General features: G+C 35.7%; 1 protein-coding gene across 1 annotated transcript in view; it reads left to right on the top strand.

The window, feature by feature from the left end:
* The window catches only part of LOC138708844 (twist-related protein 1-like), a 65,255-nt gene that overhangs the window by 26,480 nt on the left and 22,167 nt on the right, over positions 1-16,608 (top strand). Inside the window, exon 2 of the mRNA XM_069839080.1 lies at positions 4,357-4,526. Within this exon, the coding sequence (XP_069695181.1) occupies positions 4,357-4,523 (167 nt within the window). The 3' untranslated portion in view covers positions 4,524-4,526. The remainder of the gene's footprint in view (positions 1-4,356; positions 4,527-16,608) is intronic.

The following is a 16,608-nucleotide window of genomic DNA, read 5'->3' as shown; positions in this document are numbered from 1 at the left end:
TTTCATGTTTCTATAAACAATGCAGCTATTCCATGTGACTGGAAATCAGCTATAGTGGTACCCATACATAAAGGTGGAAATAAATTAGATGTCGGAAACTACAGACCGATTAGCCTTACATCTGTCGTATGTAAAGTCATGGAGCATTTGATATCGGATTATATTCGTCATGTTCTAAATGCGAAAGACTAGTTTTACAACCGCCAGCATGGTTTTAGGGAAGGCTTCTCATGTAATAGTGAAATTACGTCGCTGGTTCAGGATCTAGCTGAAGAGGTAGATAGAGGCGGAAGAATCGATGCAGTTGTGATTGATTTTTCGAAAGCATTTGATTTGGTGCCACATGACATATTAATAGATAAGTTAAGTAGGCTAGGAATAGATAAAAGAGTGGTGCTATGGATCCAAGAATTCTTAAAAGGTAGAACCCAGAGAGTTAGAGTAGGTCATGAAATATCGGAAATTGGAAATATAAATTCAGGTGTGCCACAGGGCAGCGTTCTGGGTCCATTACTCTTTATAATATACGTAAATGACCTATGCCAGAATATTACATCAAATGTGAGGCTATTTGCAGATGACTGAATTATCTATAGAAAGATTAGAAATAATTCAGATGTAGATGCTATTCAAACAGACTTGAATAAAATTTATAACTGGGCGTTAATGCATAGGATGAAAGTAAATGGTTCTAAAAGTATATCTTTAACATTTTGTAAAACCCGAGAGGAAACTAGTCTTAATTACGAATTCAGTGGTGTTGTAATTCCGCAAGAACAATGTTGTAAATACCTAGGAGTGTATTTAAACTCCAAACTTTCTTGGGGAGAGCATGCTGATAATGTTACGGGCAAAGCATGGAGGGCACTTCACTTTATTATGAGAATCTTGAGAAAGGCTAGCCCCAAATCGAGGGAAATAGCATATCTAACGTTAGTGCGACCGTTAATGGAATACGGAACTACGTGTTGGGATCCCTATAGAATATACCAGATAAATTCCTTAGAAAGAATCCAGTATAGGGCAGCTAAATTTGTTAAAGGTAAAAGAGAAGATGGAAATTATATGATAAAAGAACTTAAATGGGACACTTTGGAAAACAGACGTAGGAAAACTAGAATAACATCATTGTATAGAGAACATCTAGGTCAGAAAGCATGGGTAGACATAACGGCTTTGTTAGAAAAGCCAACGTACTATGGTAGGAACGATCATGATTTTAAAATCAAATGTAGGAAACAGAAAACGGATGTAGGTAAATTCTCATTTTTAAATAGAACTATAAATGATTGGAATGACCTACCTGCAGCGGTCTTTGAGGGCTGTCCTTCCTTAAGGAGATTCAAGAATTATTTAAAAAGTTGTGTATAAAGTGCAAATTAAAATTAAGGCGACATTTAACATTTAATTTTTTAAGGTGACATGTATTTATTTAGCCTGACGAGTTACTTCTTTGGTTTGAATTGTAAATTATTTAAAAATAGCGTGTAAGAGGGCCTTAGACTAGAAATGTTTAGTTTAAATGTAGTTCTGTTTATAAGTACAGTATGCATAAGGGTGTAATTATTTGACTTATATGAACTGTTGTATCAGCGAAGCGAGGTGAGTCAGTGAAGTTATGGTTTTACAGTGCAGTGAATAGTTCCGATCAGTGATCATTTATAGCGTCAATGAAATGTGTTCTATAGTGTCAGTGAAATGTGTGCTAAAGTGTCAGTGAAATGCGTCATAGTGCCACTACAGTGAGTGAGATGAGAATAAAGTGAAAGACTATTGAAACTTATGTAGGGCCTGTACATAATAATGTAGGTTGTAATGTAACATTAGGTATTTTATTTATGTTTTATTATTATTGTGTTAAATTATATTGTGTATTCTTATTGTATTGTGTATAAAATTGTAGGCCTATTGTGTATTGTATAATTGTATTGTGTATTGTAAATATTGCTTATCATTTCTTTATTGTGTATTGTTTATATTGTGTATACCACTGCCACCGGGTGCATGCCCACTTGCAGTGTAAATAAATACATACATACATATCTTTTCTTATCTTCTATTTCTTTCAAAGGAAATAATTTCGTCTCCTTCGACACAATTTCAATAATTTTGCAGTGTTTGTAATTTTGTAACAATTAAGTTTGGGGGTGAAGATCGTTATCAGTGGTCCACACCTGTGGAGTAACGGTCAGCGCGTCTGGCCGCGAAACCAGGTGGCCCGGGTTCGAATCCCGGTTGGGGCAAGTTACCTGGTTGAGGTTTTTTCCGGGGTTTTCCCTCAACCCAATACGAGCAAATGCTGGGTAACTTTCGGTGCTGGACCCCGGACTCATTTCACCGACACTATCACCTTCATCTCATTCAGACGTTAAATAACCTAGATGTTGATACAGCGTCGTAAAATAACCCACTATAATAATAATAATAATAATCGTTATCAATGGCATCTGTTGGCTAATATGAGAAACTATCGCGGAACATGATAATAATGAGGATTACATATTTGTTTTGGTACTTTATCAATAAATTGCTGAATGTGAAAAAAAAAATAATAAGGAAGTAAATTTTTCATTATTAAAGAAGTAAACTGTCCCGCGCCGTGGCGTCGCGGTCTAAGGCATCCTGCCTAGGACTCGCGTTACGGAATGCGCGCTGGTTCGAGTCCTCATGGGGGAAGATATTTTCTCATGAAATTTCGGCCAGTGTATGGGACCGGTGCCCACCCAGCATCGTGATGCACTTGGGGAGCTACGATAGGTAGCGAAATCCGGTGGGAGGATCATCATGCTAACCACACGATACCTCCATTCTGGTTGGATGATCGTCCACCTCTGCTTCGGCATGTGGGCGTAAGGCCAGCAGCCGGCTGGTCGGTCTAGGTCCTTCATGGGCTGTAGCGCCATGGATTATATTATTATTATTATTATTATTATTATTATTATTATTATTATTATTATTATAAAGAAGTAAAACTAAAATAAATAACATTGCAGGGTTACGAAACTCATAGAAATATTGGAGTATTACGAATCTTGTAATCTACCTTAAATACATTACGATTAAGGAGACAAACATAACCTAATTCGATGAATGAAATAAAAAGATAACCAGCTGCTTCATGTTATGACGTAGTATGTTTATTGATATGACGTCACTAGTAGCGATTCATTGGTAATGTACAACACACTTTAATTCTTTCGTGAAACAGAAAGATACAACTGCGTACTTTACAACACTTTTAATCAGTAATTTGTAAAGTATAACACCATATCTTTGTGGAATGGGCTCCAGGTGAAGGGATTTGGAATGGAATGAATCATTACCTCTAATTCCGTAAGTAGACAGTGCATTTCGTCGTTATTCCTGCAATAACTTCTATGTGACATATTTATCGATTTTCAGATGTTTGCTCCATTAACTAACTTAAATAGTGATACAGCAAATAATAAAATATCCTATTATGTAATTATATTTCTTTCTTCCGAAAATGTGAGAATTCACAATCTCCTATGTACTACTGCCATAGAATGAATAAATGTGTTTATGCTCGACCATGCCGAAATGTAGTAATTATACACCTGGTAGCAGCCCTTTAATGCACCTCATTAAAGTACACCTATTCATTATAATTCAGCCAATGAGAAATCTCCATTGTACTGATTGTACCATTATAAAACCGCAAGTATCGATTATTCTCGGATATGCAATCGAAGGACAATTAGCGAAAAGACACGGAGGCTGGAAATCCAATACTGTCGCAGAAGGTTATGTTCTGTTACTATAATAATTAGCGTTAATTGTAAATAATATTCAAATAAATTCAATTTGTCACCTCGTTTTTCAATGTCTAATTTAATTTCAATGTTATATCAATATTAATATTTAGTTTACTCTCTAGATTATATCAAGGTCAATGTGAACATCTGTTCCTCGGAAAAAAATCAATACTTTCGCGTCTGCGCACATCTCACAATTTACGAGCTATGCACAAGGCCACTTCCGCTCTTCAGTCACATAAGAATAAAATGAATACTTCTGATTAATTTCAAGTTAGAAATATGATCGAGTATAAAAAGTCGTATGAAACTTGACTATAATGGTAATTAAGACGCTCGTATGAAAATTATGAAACTCGCTTGCGCTCGTTTCATAAACATACTCGCGACTTAATTACTACCATTATAGGCTCGTTGCATAATGTACTATTTTCTTCCTACTGAACAATTTTATATTTTGCACATAGGAGTTATTGCAGGAACAACGACGACTTGTTTTAGACAACATGAGGATATGCTTGTACTACAATCCGTAAACCTCGAGTTCGGAGTTAATAACTGAGTGATTTCTTTGTTACAGGAAGTGAATCGAGGGCCCCGGGATCCTGCAGCCCGAGCACGCGACTGGCCCTCATGAGTGCCTCCGCCGTCACGTCGTCGTGCTCGTACATGGCGCACGAACGCCTCAGTTACGCCTTCAGCGTCTGGAGGATGGAGGGCGACTGGAACGGAGGAGGCCACGTCTAGCAGGCAAGTTGCATGCATATGGTACACTCACTACTCCGTCGATATGGGAGAAAGCCAATGTTTTCTGCTTAGATAAACACGCAGAGCAAGTCCCCTGCAATCGGCAAACATCGTGTTTAGGTAGAGCAGCGAATAGGGATTATAAAGAATGGACACTTCACGTCGGTACCTTTGATGTAGCCGGACTGATTTCAATGACCTTCAAGCCAGCTAAAGCGTGAGATTCTGCTTTCTCCCTAGAGTTGGCGCTGACATCACACCAGCTAGCAGTCGACACAGCGGAAATATAACACATATAATTAATACATCTAGGTACATTATGTACTCAAAATAAATTGGATCCATAAAATGATAAATCCGTCATTAATTGTAATGTCTAGACTCTAGAGTTCCTTTATAATGAGAGTTGAGACGTTGGCCCCCAACAACAATTAAAATATGTAATGATTTGATAGCGCTGAAAATGGAAAAACAAAACTCTTACGAGAAGTAAAACCATATACAGACGTGGGTGGACAAATTATTAGACAAGATAATTATATGTGCAACAAAGCTGTATTTATCGGCAGAAATAATGAACAAAAATGTATTTTGCACAGAAATAATGAACAGAAAATTGAGTCTGGAGGTTACTAATATTTTGTGAACATTCCCTTATTCTTTATTAACCCGTCGATTTTGTCAGGGATGCTGGAAACCAAAGTTTGACACTTTCTTTGAATATCAGCATCATTTAGCCAGATATCGGACAGTTCTTAAATGAGTCCATATTTTGTTGTAAGCCTCTTTTTGTTCACTTTCTTCTTCAGTATAGACCACACATTTTCAATTTCGTTCATGTCCGGTCTTCTTGCAGGCCATGGGAGAACAGACTGTTGAATATCTTCTGCAGTATATAATTAAAAGACCAGTGGTACCAACACAGCCAGACAAAATATACTTAACCATTGGAAAAATATACCAGGAGATGTAAACAATCATTTTTACAACAATAGAGACTCTGTGAATTATACTGATAGTTGATATGAGGAATTATATTTTGTTTCAAAGAAAAACGTTTTAGTCTAATTTGTCCACGTATGTACCTATATTATATTATATACAACTATTAAACGAATTCGATACTTAATTTTATAATGTATTATATTATTTTATAATATAATTTATTATATCTGAAATATAAAATATTATTATTACAACTAGTTTGTCACTGAGAAATAAGGAAAAGCTGTTAACTTGAATTGAGGGGTTGGGTGCAAGAAAGGCACTTCTCTCAAATGCAAGTTTTGAGAAAATTGATGTTGAAAATTCAATGATGTTACCAATGCACGCCTTTACATTTTGGGTACTCCTGACCTCTATGATCACAATATTGCACTACAACTTGGTGATCATATGCATTACAGATCAGAGAATACAATAAAGCGTTTTAATCAAAAAGGGCACATCCTCTAAAATGCCCTTCTTGCACCCAGCCCCTCAATTTATTTGAAGCAAAGCGTCACTAGATTATGCAATAAGGTAGGCGATGTTTGGATCCTGTGTCTCAACTCTATTCTCAATTATTATCTTAGCGTGTGCTCGATTACACTAACCTCTAGCGCTTGAAAGTGGAACTAAACGCCGGCGCACAGAGAAACAAAACACAGGAAAATTCGCTCACTGTCTATTCTTTATAATCCCTATTCGCTGGGTAGAGCATGAAAGTCAAGGAATATTGTGGAAGTAGAAAAACTCGATCATATGGGAATGGGTATTTAAGAGTTGTTAATTCATTATAAAGGCCATTCTCTTCTGACAAAGGAAAAATTTTACAGTCTGTACAAAAGAAACCAAATGACCTGGAAATGTACAAAAACTTGCCCAGACATGTTCAAACATTTTTAACAAGAGCCAGAACAGGTCACGTTGTCACTCAATAAATTGTACCTACACCGATTTCACATTTCTGATAATCCTACTTGTCTGTGGTGTAATAATCATGATGAAGATCTGGAACACATTCTTCTATACTGTCCATCCATAAACCACAAAAGAAGTAAATTAAAATCATCAGTACCAGTTGCAAAAGACACAGCCCTGCAGTATATATTGACTACACCCCAACTCTGGCTACTAGTAACAGGGATCTATAATGACCACCGATCAAAATACCCCTCATTTCTCGAGAAAAACAACTGAATAGACTACAGTGGACTATAGTGGACTTTATGTTGTCAGCAAACAGCTGGATACATTAAGAAGATTGATTGATAAAAAGCGAATCTGATTGAAAAGGCAATATATATTAATTTGATTTCCTACAATATATCTATCTATAAAATATAATAAATAAATAAATAAATATTATCTTAAAGTCTCCTGAAATATCCTTAATATTTACGCCGTTTTGAAGTCGTTGAATAATACTAGAGAATTCGAAAAGTAATGCCAACATAGTTACTGTTTCACACTAAATTTATTTAGGTTACTTTTAACATTACATACTTCAAATATAGTCTCCTGCCATGTCAACAATACGTTGCCAAATTCTTGGAAGGCGGCGGACTCCATCTGCAGCAGCATTTCTGGACATCTCTCTCACTGATCAGTGTAAAGCTCTTCGGATGTCAACTCTTGATTGAAAGCGAATGCCTCGCTTCCACCCAACTTGCAATAGTTCAGTATGGTAGGACTTCTCGCCCATAAGCACTGAGTTGCATGTTTTTCTCTTTCAACTTGGATTCGTACCTTTAGGGCTGTATTGTTTACAACAAATCAGAAACAGCCACTGTGTTTACAAAATATGCCTACTTCGAAGATAATAAATACATCAACGAGAATTAAATTTTCTTCCGGCTTGTAAGCAGTCTTCTATTTGTACAAATTAAAACAAAAACAATTTATTTTAAAGCTCACACGCGTGGCGGTGTATAGACTGTTGTCTGTCCATCCTATGTCAAGTCCGGAAATTCTTGCAGCCTTTGATGTAACAGAGAAGCCTGTGAAGTCTTAATTTTCAGCATTGCACAATTTATCTTTTTTTTTCCAAGGACAGATTGTGAAACCCTTATTTTATTATGTGCGTCGTAGCAGCCCAAATATTACAATGTAATAAAACAACCATAAAACAAACCACCAAATATTATACGTACAGTCCAAGTTAAAAATTAGGGGAGAGTCGGGTAGTATCGGACATCGGGTAGTATCGGACAGTGCGTTTTTTTTTCATCTACCACCATATGGTAGTACCTGATTGACATGGTTACGTTTCTCTATGCGACATCACAGAAACGTAACCATGTCAATCAGGTACTATCATCGTGTGGTAGATGAAATAAACTCACTGTCCGATACTACCCGACTCTCCCCTAAGACAAACTGAAAAATACATTTTGGAATTTACAATAAATATTAATCGAAAAAAAAGTACGTGTTTTGACCATAAAATGACAAATAGTGCTCCATCATCCAAATAGGCATTTTTAGGTTTTATATAAGTATCTACAAATTTTAGGTACAGTTTTCTATGAGACGTGTTCTTGCAAGATTTTATGCTTTTATCATCGAAGGATTAATTTTTTTTTTATTTTACTAGGTTATTTTACGACGCTTTTTCAACAGCGTAGGTTATTTAGCGTCTGAATGAGATGAAGGTGATAATGCCGGTGAAATGAGTCCGGGGTCCAGCACCGAAAGTTACCCAGCATTTGCTCATATTGGGCTGAGGGAAAACCCCGGAAAAAACCTCAACCAGGTAACTTGCCCCGACCAGGAATCGAACCCGGGCCACCTGGTTTTGCGGCCAGACGTGCTAGCCGTTACTCCACAGGTGTGGACTCGAAGGATTAAAATAGGTTTTTACTTAAAATCCGGTCTAATGATCAGTAATAACTCGTTCTATGGTTATGAAATTAGAAACGCTCCTTCCGCTTTCCACGTCTCCATTCTGGCGGCAGTGAGTCATGGAGTACAGAAGTGCGAGTGAAAGTTCTTTGACATTTTAATGTGTTAATAAAAGAACATGGCGAAAATGTTATAAATAATGTTTAGGATCACAATGCCCTAGTAGCTAATACAGCAACAAAGAAGAAAGAATAGATTTGTTTCTTTTGGAATAGCTGGTTGTATCAAATTCCACTCTTTCAATTAATCTTTGGTCAACTTGGTATAAAATCATAAAAATAATACATTATATTAAATAAGAAAAGCATTTCAGTTTTACATCAACAGGTGTGCTTCAGTCAGTGAATAATATAGGCTTATGTTACATCTACAGGGTGTTAAAAATAACGTTTACAACGTTTCAGGGATAATAGAGGAGGTAAAAACAAATATCTTTTGTAAGTGTCAAAACTTTGGCAGATGCGCCGTTTATTGTATACGTAAGTGTTAGTATAATCCATAAAGAACAAGATCAATTGTCGTTTTAGAGGTGGTGTTCAAACTGCCGTCCATTGAAGGCATTGCACAACTGGTAGACCCCTACCTTCGTACTATGGAGTATCTGCAACGCTAAAAGAGGCCAACATTGTCTCTAATAACATGTGCAGCTTCAACAACGCGAGCAACTAAGTCTTCTGCCGTATCGATCGGTGTCTCATACACAGAACGTTTCACTTCTTCCCACAAAAAAAAAAATCCAGTGGGGTTAGGTCCGGTGATCGAGGTGGCCACGGTACCGGCCCACCCCTGCCAATCCAACGATCGGGAAATGTAGCTTTTAGGTGGTTCCTGATACGACGATCAAAGTGTGGAGGGGCACCATCATGCTGAAACCATATTCGCTCTCTGATGTTCAATGGGATATTTTCTAAAAGTTGTGGTAGGACGTCGCGTAGAAAAACAAAATAATTACCATCACGGAGACTGTTAGGCAACAGATAAGGTCCTACAAGAGGGTCGTGCACAAACAGAACCAGTGTGTGTTGTGACGGAAGTCAAATCATCTAACTTTCAGGCCATCTAGCGGCAAAACGGCGCATCTGCTTAAGTTTTGTCACTTAAAACAGACGTTTGTTTTTACCTCCTCTATCATCCCTGAAACGTTGTAAACGTTATTTTTTAACACCCTGTATAATTTTCAAAGCACAGTTTTTTTCTTAGTAGGGAAGAATTTAATATATAAGTCACGCAAGATTCGTTGACGAAGCCACTTCCAGTAAATGCTTCACCGTTTATAATTACGTAGTAAAGAAACTCCCGATCTTGGTAATATGAAACGAATATGATTTGACGTAAGAGAAGGTCTTTGTCCAGAGTAGCTGCTGACATGGAATCTTTTACTGCAGTTACATACCAACTTATTCGCCTCTCTCTATTTTTTAAGCCTATCATAAACTCTTACCACTCAATATAGGCCTACTAGACCTACACAAAAATATGTACAGATTCAAATGTACAAGTAAGGTTGTGTTCCTTTCAGCATGTGTCAGTGGTTACCAAGTGTGGGTCGCGATCAGGGTTAAAGCTAGAAAATAAATCATTCCCGCAAAAATGCACAAATGAGAAATTATATTTGTGCAAATTGCGAAATGCTTGTGCAGTATATATATATATATATATATATATATATATATATATATATATATATATATATATATATATATATATATATATATATATATATATAAATATTGGTAATGGAAATTATGGGAAATCGGCTGAACGGATTTTAATAAATGGCCCCTCATTTTGAAGCTTGGAACTCAAAGTTTTCAGAAAAATAGTTTTGAGAACTAGCTAAACTAGCTAATTGCATTTGAGAATAAAACAAAACACACACTACAGTAAACAATATTACACGAAGGCCATGATCTACAAGAATGCTGACATATTTAGAGCTCAAATTAAATTGGTTATTAAAAACTTAATTTACTAAAAATGATTTACAGGTTCGATTCTGTGGTGTGTAATTTTCTGGGTAGAGCTGTGTATTGGATATTAAAAACTACAAAACTTGAGGTGGTTTGATGACATTATTGCCATTAGAAATGAAATATTATTGTAGTTAATGCCATGATGTGACTATTTTCCATTAATTATACATGTTAATGCTATATTGATGATATGAAAGTGAAACGTTTTGGGGTTATATAAATAGATGTAGAGAATAACTTAAATTAGATTTTGATTTCTATATTTTACTGAGTGGCGGCTATATAGTATATATAGTATAAGTTACTGAAAGCTATAAAACTTACGTAAGATAATAATATTATTAAAAATCAAATATTTTTATAGTTATTAATCAAGTGGGGTTGGGTCTTTTTCATATATTTAATGGCGGTGTTGTGTAGATATTTATATGCGTGGTTCTCTTCAGTATTGGCTCGAGAGAGAGTATCTTTCATTATTATGGAAGCAAATAACTTTCAGAATATCTGGTATTCTTCATTGAAAATAAATCTGAAAAATGCTTAATTGAACATCTAATGAACTTAGTTTGCAGCATTTGCTGCACAAGCCACTAGTTACATCTAATTGTGTAGAATGATAAAATTAAAAAAGCAGGCCTATGCAGAAACAAAAAGTTATGTAATTTGTTTCTTGCAGTTTTATTACTTTCAATCCATCTTACCACACTCTAGATATACTTATGTAAGTAAATCTTTAGACGTAGGTATGTTTAGAATCAATACTGCCGAATATACATCACATTAAAACAGGTCTACGTTATTTTATGGGCACTCAAAACATTGAAATTCTTTACGAGTAGGCCCTTCAAGATGTATTGTTAGCAGGGTGCTAACTCTTTCACTGAAAGGCGGTTTCTAATTCCAGTTTTTACAAGATTCATGTAACTAAATCCTCGCTCACAATTTACAGTATGCGATGAAATTATAGACTATTATTACTCAATACCATTTTGATCATTGTCCATGCAATTAGCCTATGCCTAAATCTAAGTATACATATTTTTTGTCTTTTTTTTCGAACAATGTCCTCCTTTTTGAAGTTTTGTGTCCTCTTTTTTATCGATGTGAATCTGGTCACTCTACTCACAAGTGGTGCCTTCTTGGTGTCACTTGTGAAGTTCAGATCTGTGTTCGGACAGTTGACTAAGCAACAACACTTATTTACTTGTTTTTATTACAATAACACGGTTTAACTTCAAAACAGGCCCATGGGTCGCGCAAGTTTATCGCCCAGTTAACTTTGGGTCTTGGCCAAAAAAGGTTATGAATAGGAACCGGATTTTTATGTAATTACATATTATATTCCTTTCAACCTAACCGTATATAAATAACAATTTTTTGCGAATCTTGTAATTACCATTAATATAATCAAATTTGATACTACATATTTTTACATATTTACCCCACATTACACATTATGGCTTGATATTACATAAATCTATATATTTAGGGGGTTTATTCATTTTTACTTCTCTAAAAGGGGAAAAAAACTTCTGTTAGGGAAGTTTACGATTTCAAATACACAGATCTAAAAAGCCTTTTTACCTACCCAAGAAAATATATATTTCGGCACGACACATAAGGTCCTTATTTCCAGGCAATCAACAGTTTGTAAATGCCTATAGTTCGAGATTTCAGTAGGTACTTTGTTCCTTACAGGGAGTAGCTAAAATGCACGTGTCCCACATCTCCTCTTATTTTATCCTAATCCAGTAAAGCGAAACAGTGCTTGCCGTACTGTTGTGTCAGTCATTTCACTCAGTTCTCTAGTTTTAGTAATTACAGCATAAAGTGCGAGTGAGTTTATCTACTGCTTTTAACTAACTAAAATGGCCCCTGTATCTTCAATCCTAACGACAAAAATAAAATCATGGATTGCGATGAACGAAGGTTTCACTACAGATGGAAAAATAGTAACGTGTCAAGTATGCGGTAAAAATTTGGATGCTTTATGAAATCACAACTGGAGAGTTTTACCTATCCTATACCTGCCACATATTGATATTAAATACTTTCATGATTTTATATATTTTGGTATATATTCAGCTTATTTTTCTTACATAAATATGCACATATTTCACACCTTGATATTACATAAAAATCCGGTCCCTAGTTATGAACCCCAACTCTAAGCTGACCCTGCCAGTGAGTTGTATTTTGAGGTGTTTATATTTTGTAACTAGCCATACCCGTGCGCTCCGCTGCACCCGTTAGAAATAAATATAAAGTAATTACATAATTAAAACAGGACATTTGATCCAGGGAATATTCGTGTTTGATAGAAGGATAAATCGTTTAATATGTTACATAATTTAAATTGTATTTAAATAATTAAAATGCGATCATTTTGGTCCAGAGACCACTCATGTGTGCAATGACAATTTCTTTAACATGTTTCTTAATTGTTATTACATGCAACCATAGTTTAATGAACGTTGACATCATTTAGATTTAATGTGTAAACTTTATTTTTCTTGCTATATGTTTCCATTGAATTATGGTAATAACTTAATTTTAACCCTTGTTTCTACGTATTCAGTAAATGGCGCTTGGCCCACTATGGTTCTGAACCCTTCAAATAACTTAAATAACTTAAATTATATTATATAAAAAGTGTGTTGATAACGGATGTACTCCGATAAGTAAGTTTTTAATTTGTTATGGGGGCTCTTGAATCTCAGGAGGAACAACTTTTACAACAGCGCAACATAATCTGCTTGGCTCATTACCCAATTTTTTTGCATTGCATTTAATGAATATGTATTTTATGTATTTTAACTCGATTCAATTGAGCATAGTTAAAATTTGGATTATAAAATACGGTAATGGAATGCTAAGCTAACATACTATTACTGCGTACTAAATCAATACACTCTCGTTGTTCGTTAATTCTCTGAGATTAGAATGAATGTGTACATAAACATTATTTTAAGAAATACAGGAAACGAATATACAGACTAGCCTATGAAGTTTTCTGTGCATAAGAAGCTATTTTAATCTTACCTGTCCTCAATTCACTCAGAAGTTACTGTAATAACATTATAGCATTATATCCATCTAGAGAAACTACACTTTCCAATGGTGAAATAATAATTAATTATACAAATCGGTTAATTTAGCTTCCGATATTACTTCATACAAACACAGAAACATTGTCTGTAGGCTATGTTTCATAGCTTTCGATTGTTGCTGTCCAAGGCCCCTTATAGACGAAGTCATTTGTTTTTTAATTCATTACACGGCCTTAGATGGCAGTTATTTTAATTTTAAAACTCATTTCTCATTAAATATCAGTCCTATCAAAATTTTTCAAGGAATAAAACTTATCGCAAATTATTTGTAAAGAAACTTTTGTTATGTAACATTTTTCACAAAAATTAATAATAAGCGAGATATTTCGATTTATTTAATTCAGGCCCCCTTATAACCCCCTTTTAAATAATGTATTTTGAATGCCATATAGCCTAAAATCTAAGTTACAACGAACTTAATTTATATTCCAATTTTCATCGAAATCGGTTCAGCCATTATCGCGTGAAAAGTTAACAAACATACAGACAGACATACAAACAAAAATGTCAAAAAAGCGATTTTCGGTTTCAGGGTGGTTAATTATATATGTTAGGACCAATTATGTTTGGAAAATCGAAAATTACCAGAAAAATTTCGGCTACAGATTTATTATTAGTATAGATTGGTAATTCTTTGTAACCCTTCCCCTCGTTGTGCGCCCTACACTATCCGTACAGAGGATGTTAGACACGACACCAGAGCAGGCAACCAATTGATGGAAGACATGCCACCTATATTGTAATAAAACATACATTCTGAATCTCCTCTATTTGGGAGAAAAGACAGAGTAGTATTTGTTTCCCAGAAGCATGGACAGTGACATTCTAGCAGCACAGGCAGCATCTAAATCGGAGCGCTCTGTATGCGGACGCCACAACGCGGGGTTTGTTTCCCAGAAGCAGTGGAGCGCGGAGCCCGATAGCATCGCTCAGTCATGCCGCGTCGACAATGCGCGTCTTGTTACAGGCCTTCACGCCGCGCCTGCGCATCCTTCATAACACGTCACGCCGTGTGGGAACTGCCGTTCATCTCAGCGTTTCCCAATTTCCAGGATAAGCTACACGGCTCTAACGTTCTGTGTGTGACTCAATGGTAGCATATCCTGCTACACGTCTGGCGGATCTGGGTTCGATTCCTGGCATGAAGTGAAAATTAATCAATATCATCCTCCCGTCGGAACTAACAATTAGGGATGGGAGATTATTCGAAAATAACCGGTTATCGGTTATACGGTTATTTTAAAATTAATTTAACCTGAAAGTAGTTAACCGATAAAAAATAATCGGTTTACCGGTTATTTTTTTTTTTACCATTTTAAAGTCAATGAAACAAAGTGAGAAGTTATTTGCAATAGAAACCAAATAAAAATAGTGTACAAAATAATAAGAAGATAGGATGTTCGACTGGCAATAAACTTTAGATAAACGTAAATTACACTTGACTTGGTGTATATTTTTAAAAATAACCGGTCGTCCACATTAATAATAAGGGGAAGGACCTACAGGCATGACTAAATATGTCAAAATTAATTTTATTTTTAGCCTAAAATACTTAATAGTATTGACTTCATTTAAGTGAAATTTCAAGGTCGTTAGAAAGAAAATAGCTGTTTTCACGCCATTTTTAAATACATGTGCTCAAGCTTCTGCGTTGAATATCCAGAGTTCGTTTATTTTACATTTTTCAACATTTAATCACAGTCACGAAGCTTGAGTTTTGAGGGTGCTAGAAACAATAGACTGTGACGATACTATTTTGCATTGCCTGTAATGAGGCGATATTAGCGATCCTAGTGTTGAGCAACTATCTAATGTTTGCATATTTACTACGTATTGAGCTTCGCGACTGTATATACTAGACTGTGATTTAATGTGTAATATCTCAGACAATAATAGAGATAATTGAATAACATTTTCAGAGCATTTTCTCACATTATAGGCGTACATGAATAATTTTGTAACAGGAAATTGTCAAATTGCAAATTAAAGAATAAGTTGAAAATAGAAGTGGAGTTTTTCTTTCCGTACATAAAAATATAAAAATTAAAATTTCTAAAAATCATCAGACAAAATTGATTAGCAGTCTTTCAGCTTTCATTTAAGACAAGATTTGTGATTCTGTGATACTCTTGAGACCAGATATATATTTTTTATAATACTGCATTTTGAATTTTTATGTCTATGCCTGTGCCATAAAGGGCAAAAGAGAAAATGTTGCATTTAAAAGGCTTCATATATTGATACCAAACTATGTTAGAGAAATAGAGGCTCTACTAATAACAATAAGAGAAAAGAGATTTCCTGTAGGTGTAGGGCCTTCCCTTTAGCCCAGACTTTCCCACCGTCCTTTTTTAAGGACAGTTGAAGTGCCTTCGGATATTATGTCATTGTTGGTGTTAGGGACATTTTATAAGTTGTGCGATAATGTTGGTAGTATTTGTTAGCGTTAGAAAATATACGTTCCTTGTTTCAGTTTATTTCAACATCATTTAACTGATTTTTGAGAGTAACTAATGTGCTACTGTATTTTTATCACAAAAAATGTTTGGGTTTATCTGGGTTAAACACGAGTGTATACAGTATTATGTTCAAATTTTGTCGCTTAATGTGCAAGATAGTTATTAGATATGAAGTCGCCAATGTTGTGCCGGGAGATTGTGTGAAATATAATGTTATGACAGTGGGAACATGATGACAAATTGGTTGGATGATGGCGCATGAGCTGTAGTGCGTCTAGAATCTTCTCCACAGTCATTTCGTTGATCCCAAGTCTCACAAGATCAGCTGGGAAGTGAAATCCGTCTCTTTGATGAAGACCATCGAAGCGAATTTAAATGGCAGCCCGCAGTTTCGCAGAACTGCAAGGCCTAATCCGTCCTAGAAGGTTAAGGTCTTGAGAGCAGGGCTCGAACCCGCGCCAGCGTGGCAACTCCGCACGACAGACACTCACTGTGTGAATGTTTACTTCAGTCTCCGCATCGCGACGGGATTTTTTGTGCCCGTAGGGAAATTTTATCCCGTGTATGTCCTCCCATAATGGGTGTCTGTTTTTGTCTACCTTCTGTCTACAAATAAATAAACACGCGGGGCTACTGTAGCCGAGCAGGGCAGGGGCTC

This window comes from Periplaneta americana, chromosome 11 (genome assembly GCF_040183065.1).
Source record: "Periplaneta americana isolate PAMFEO1 chromosome 11, P.americana_PAMFEO1_priV1, whole genome shotgun sequence".
Classification (NCBI taxonomy): Eukaryota; Metazoa; Arthropoda; class Insecta; order Blattodea; family Blattidae; genus Periplaneta; species Periplaneta americana.
Note: the sequence above shows the minus strand (reverse complement) of the source record. Positions and strands in the feature narration are given on the sequence as shown.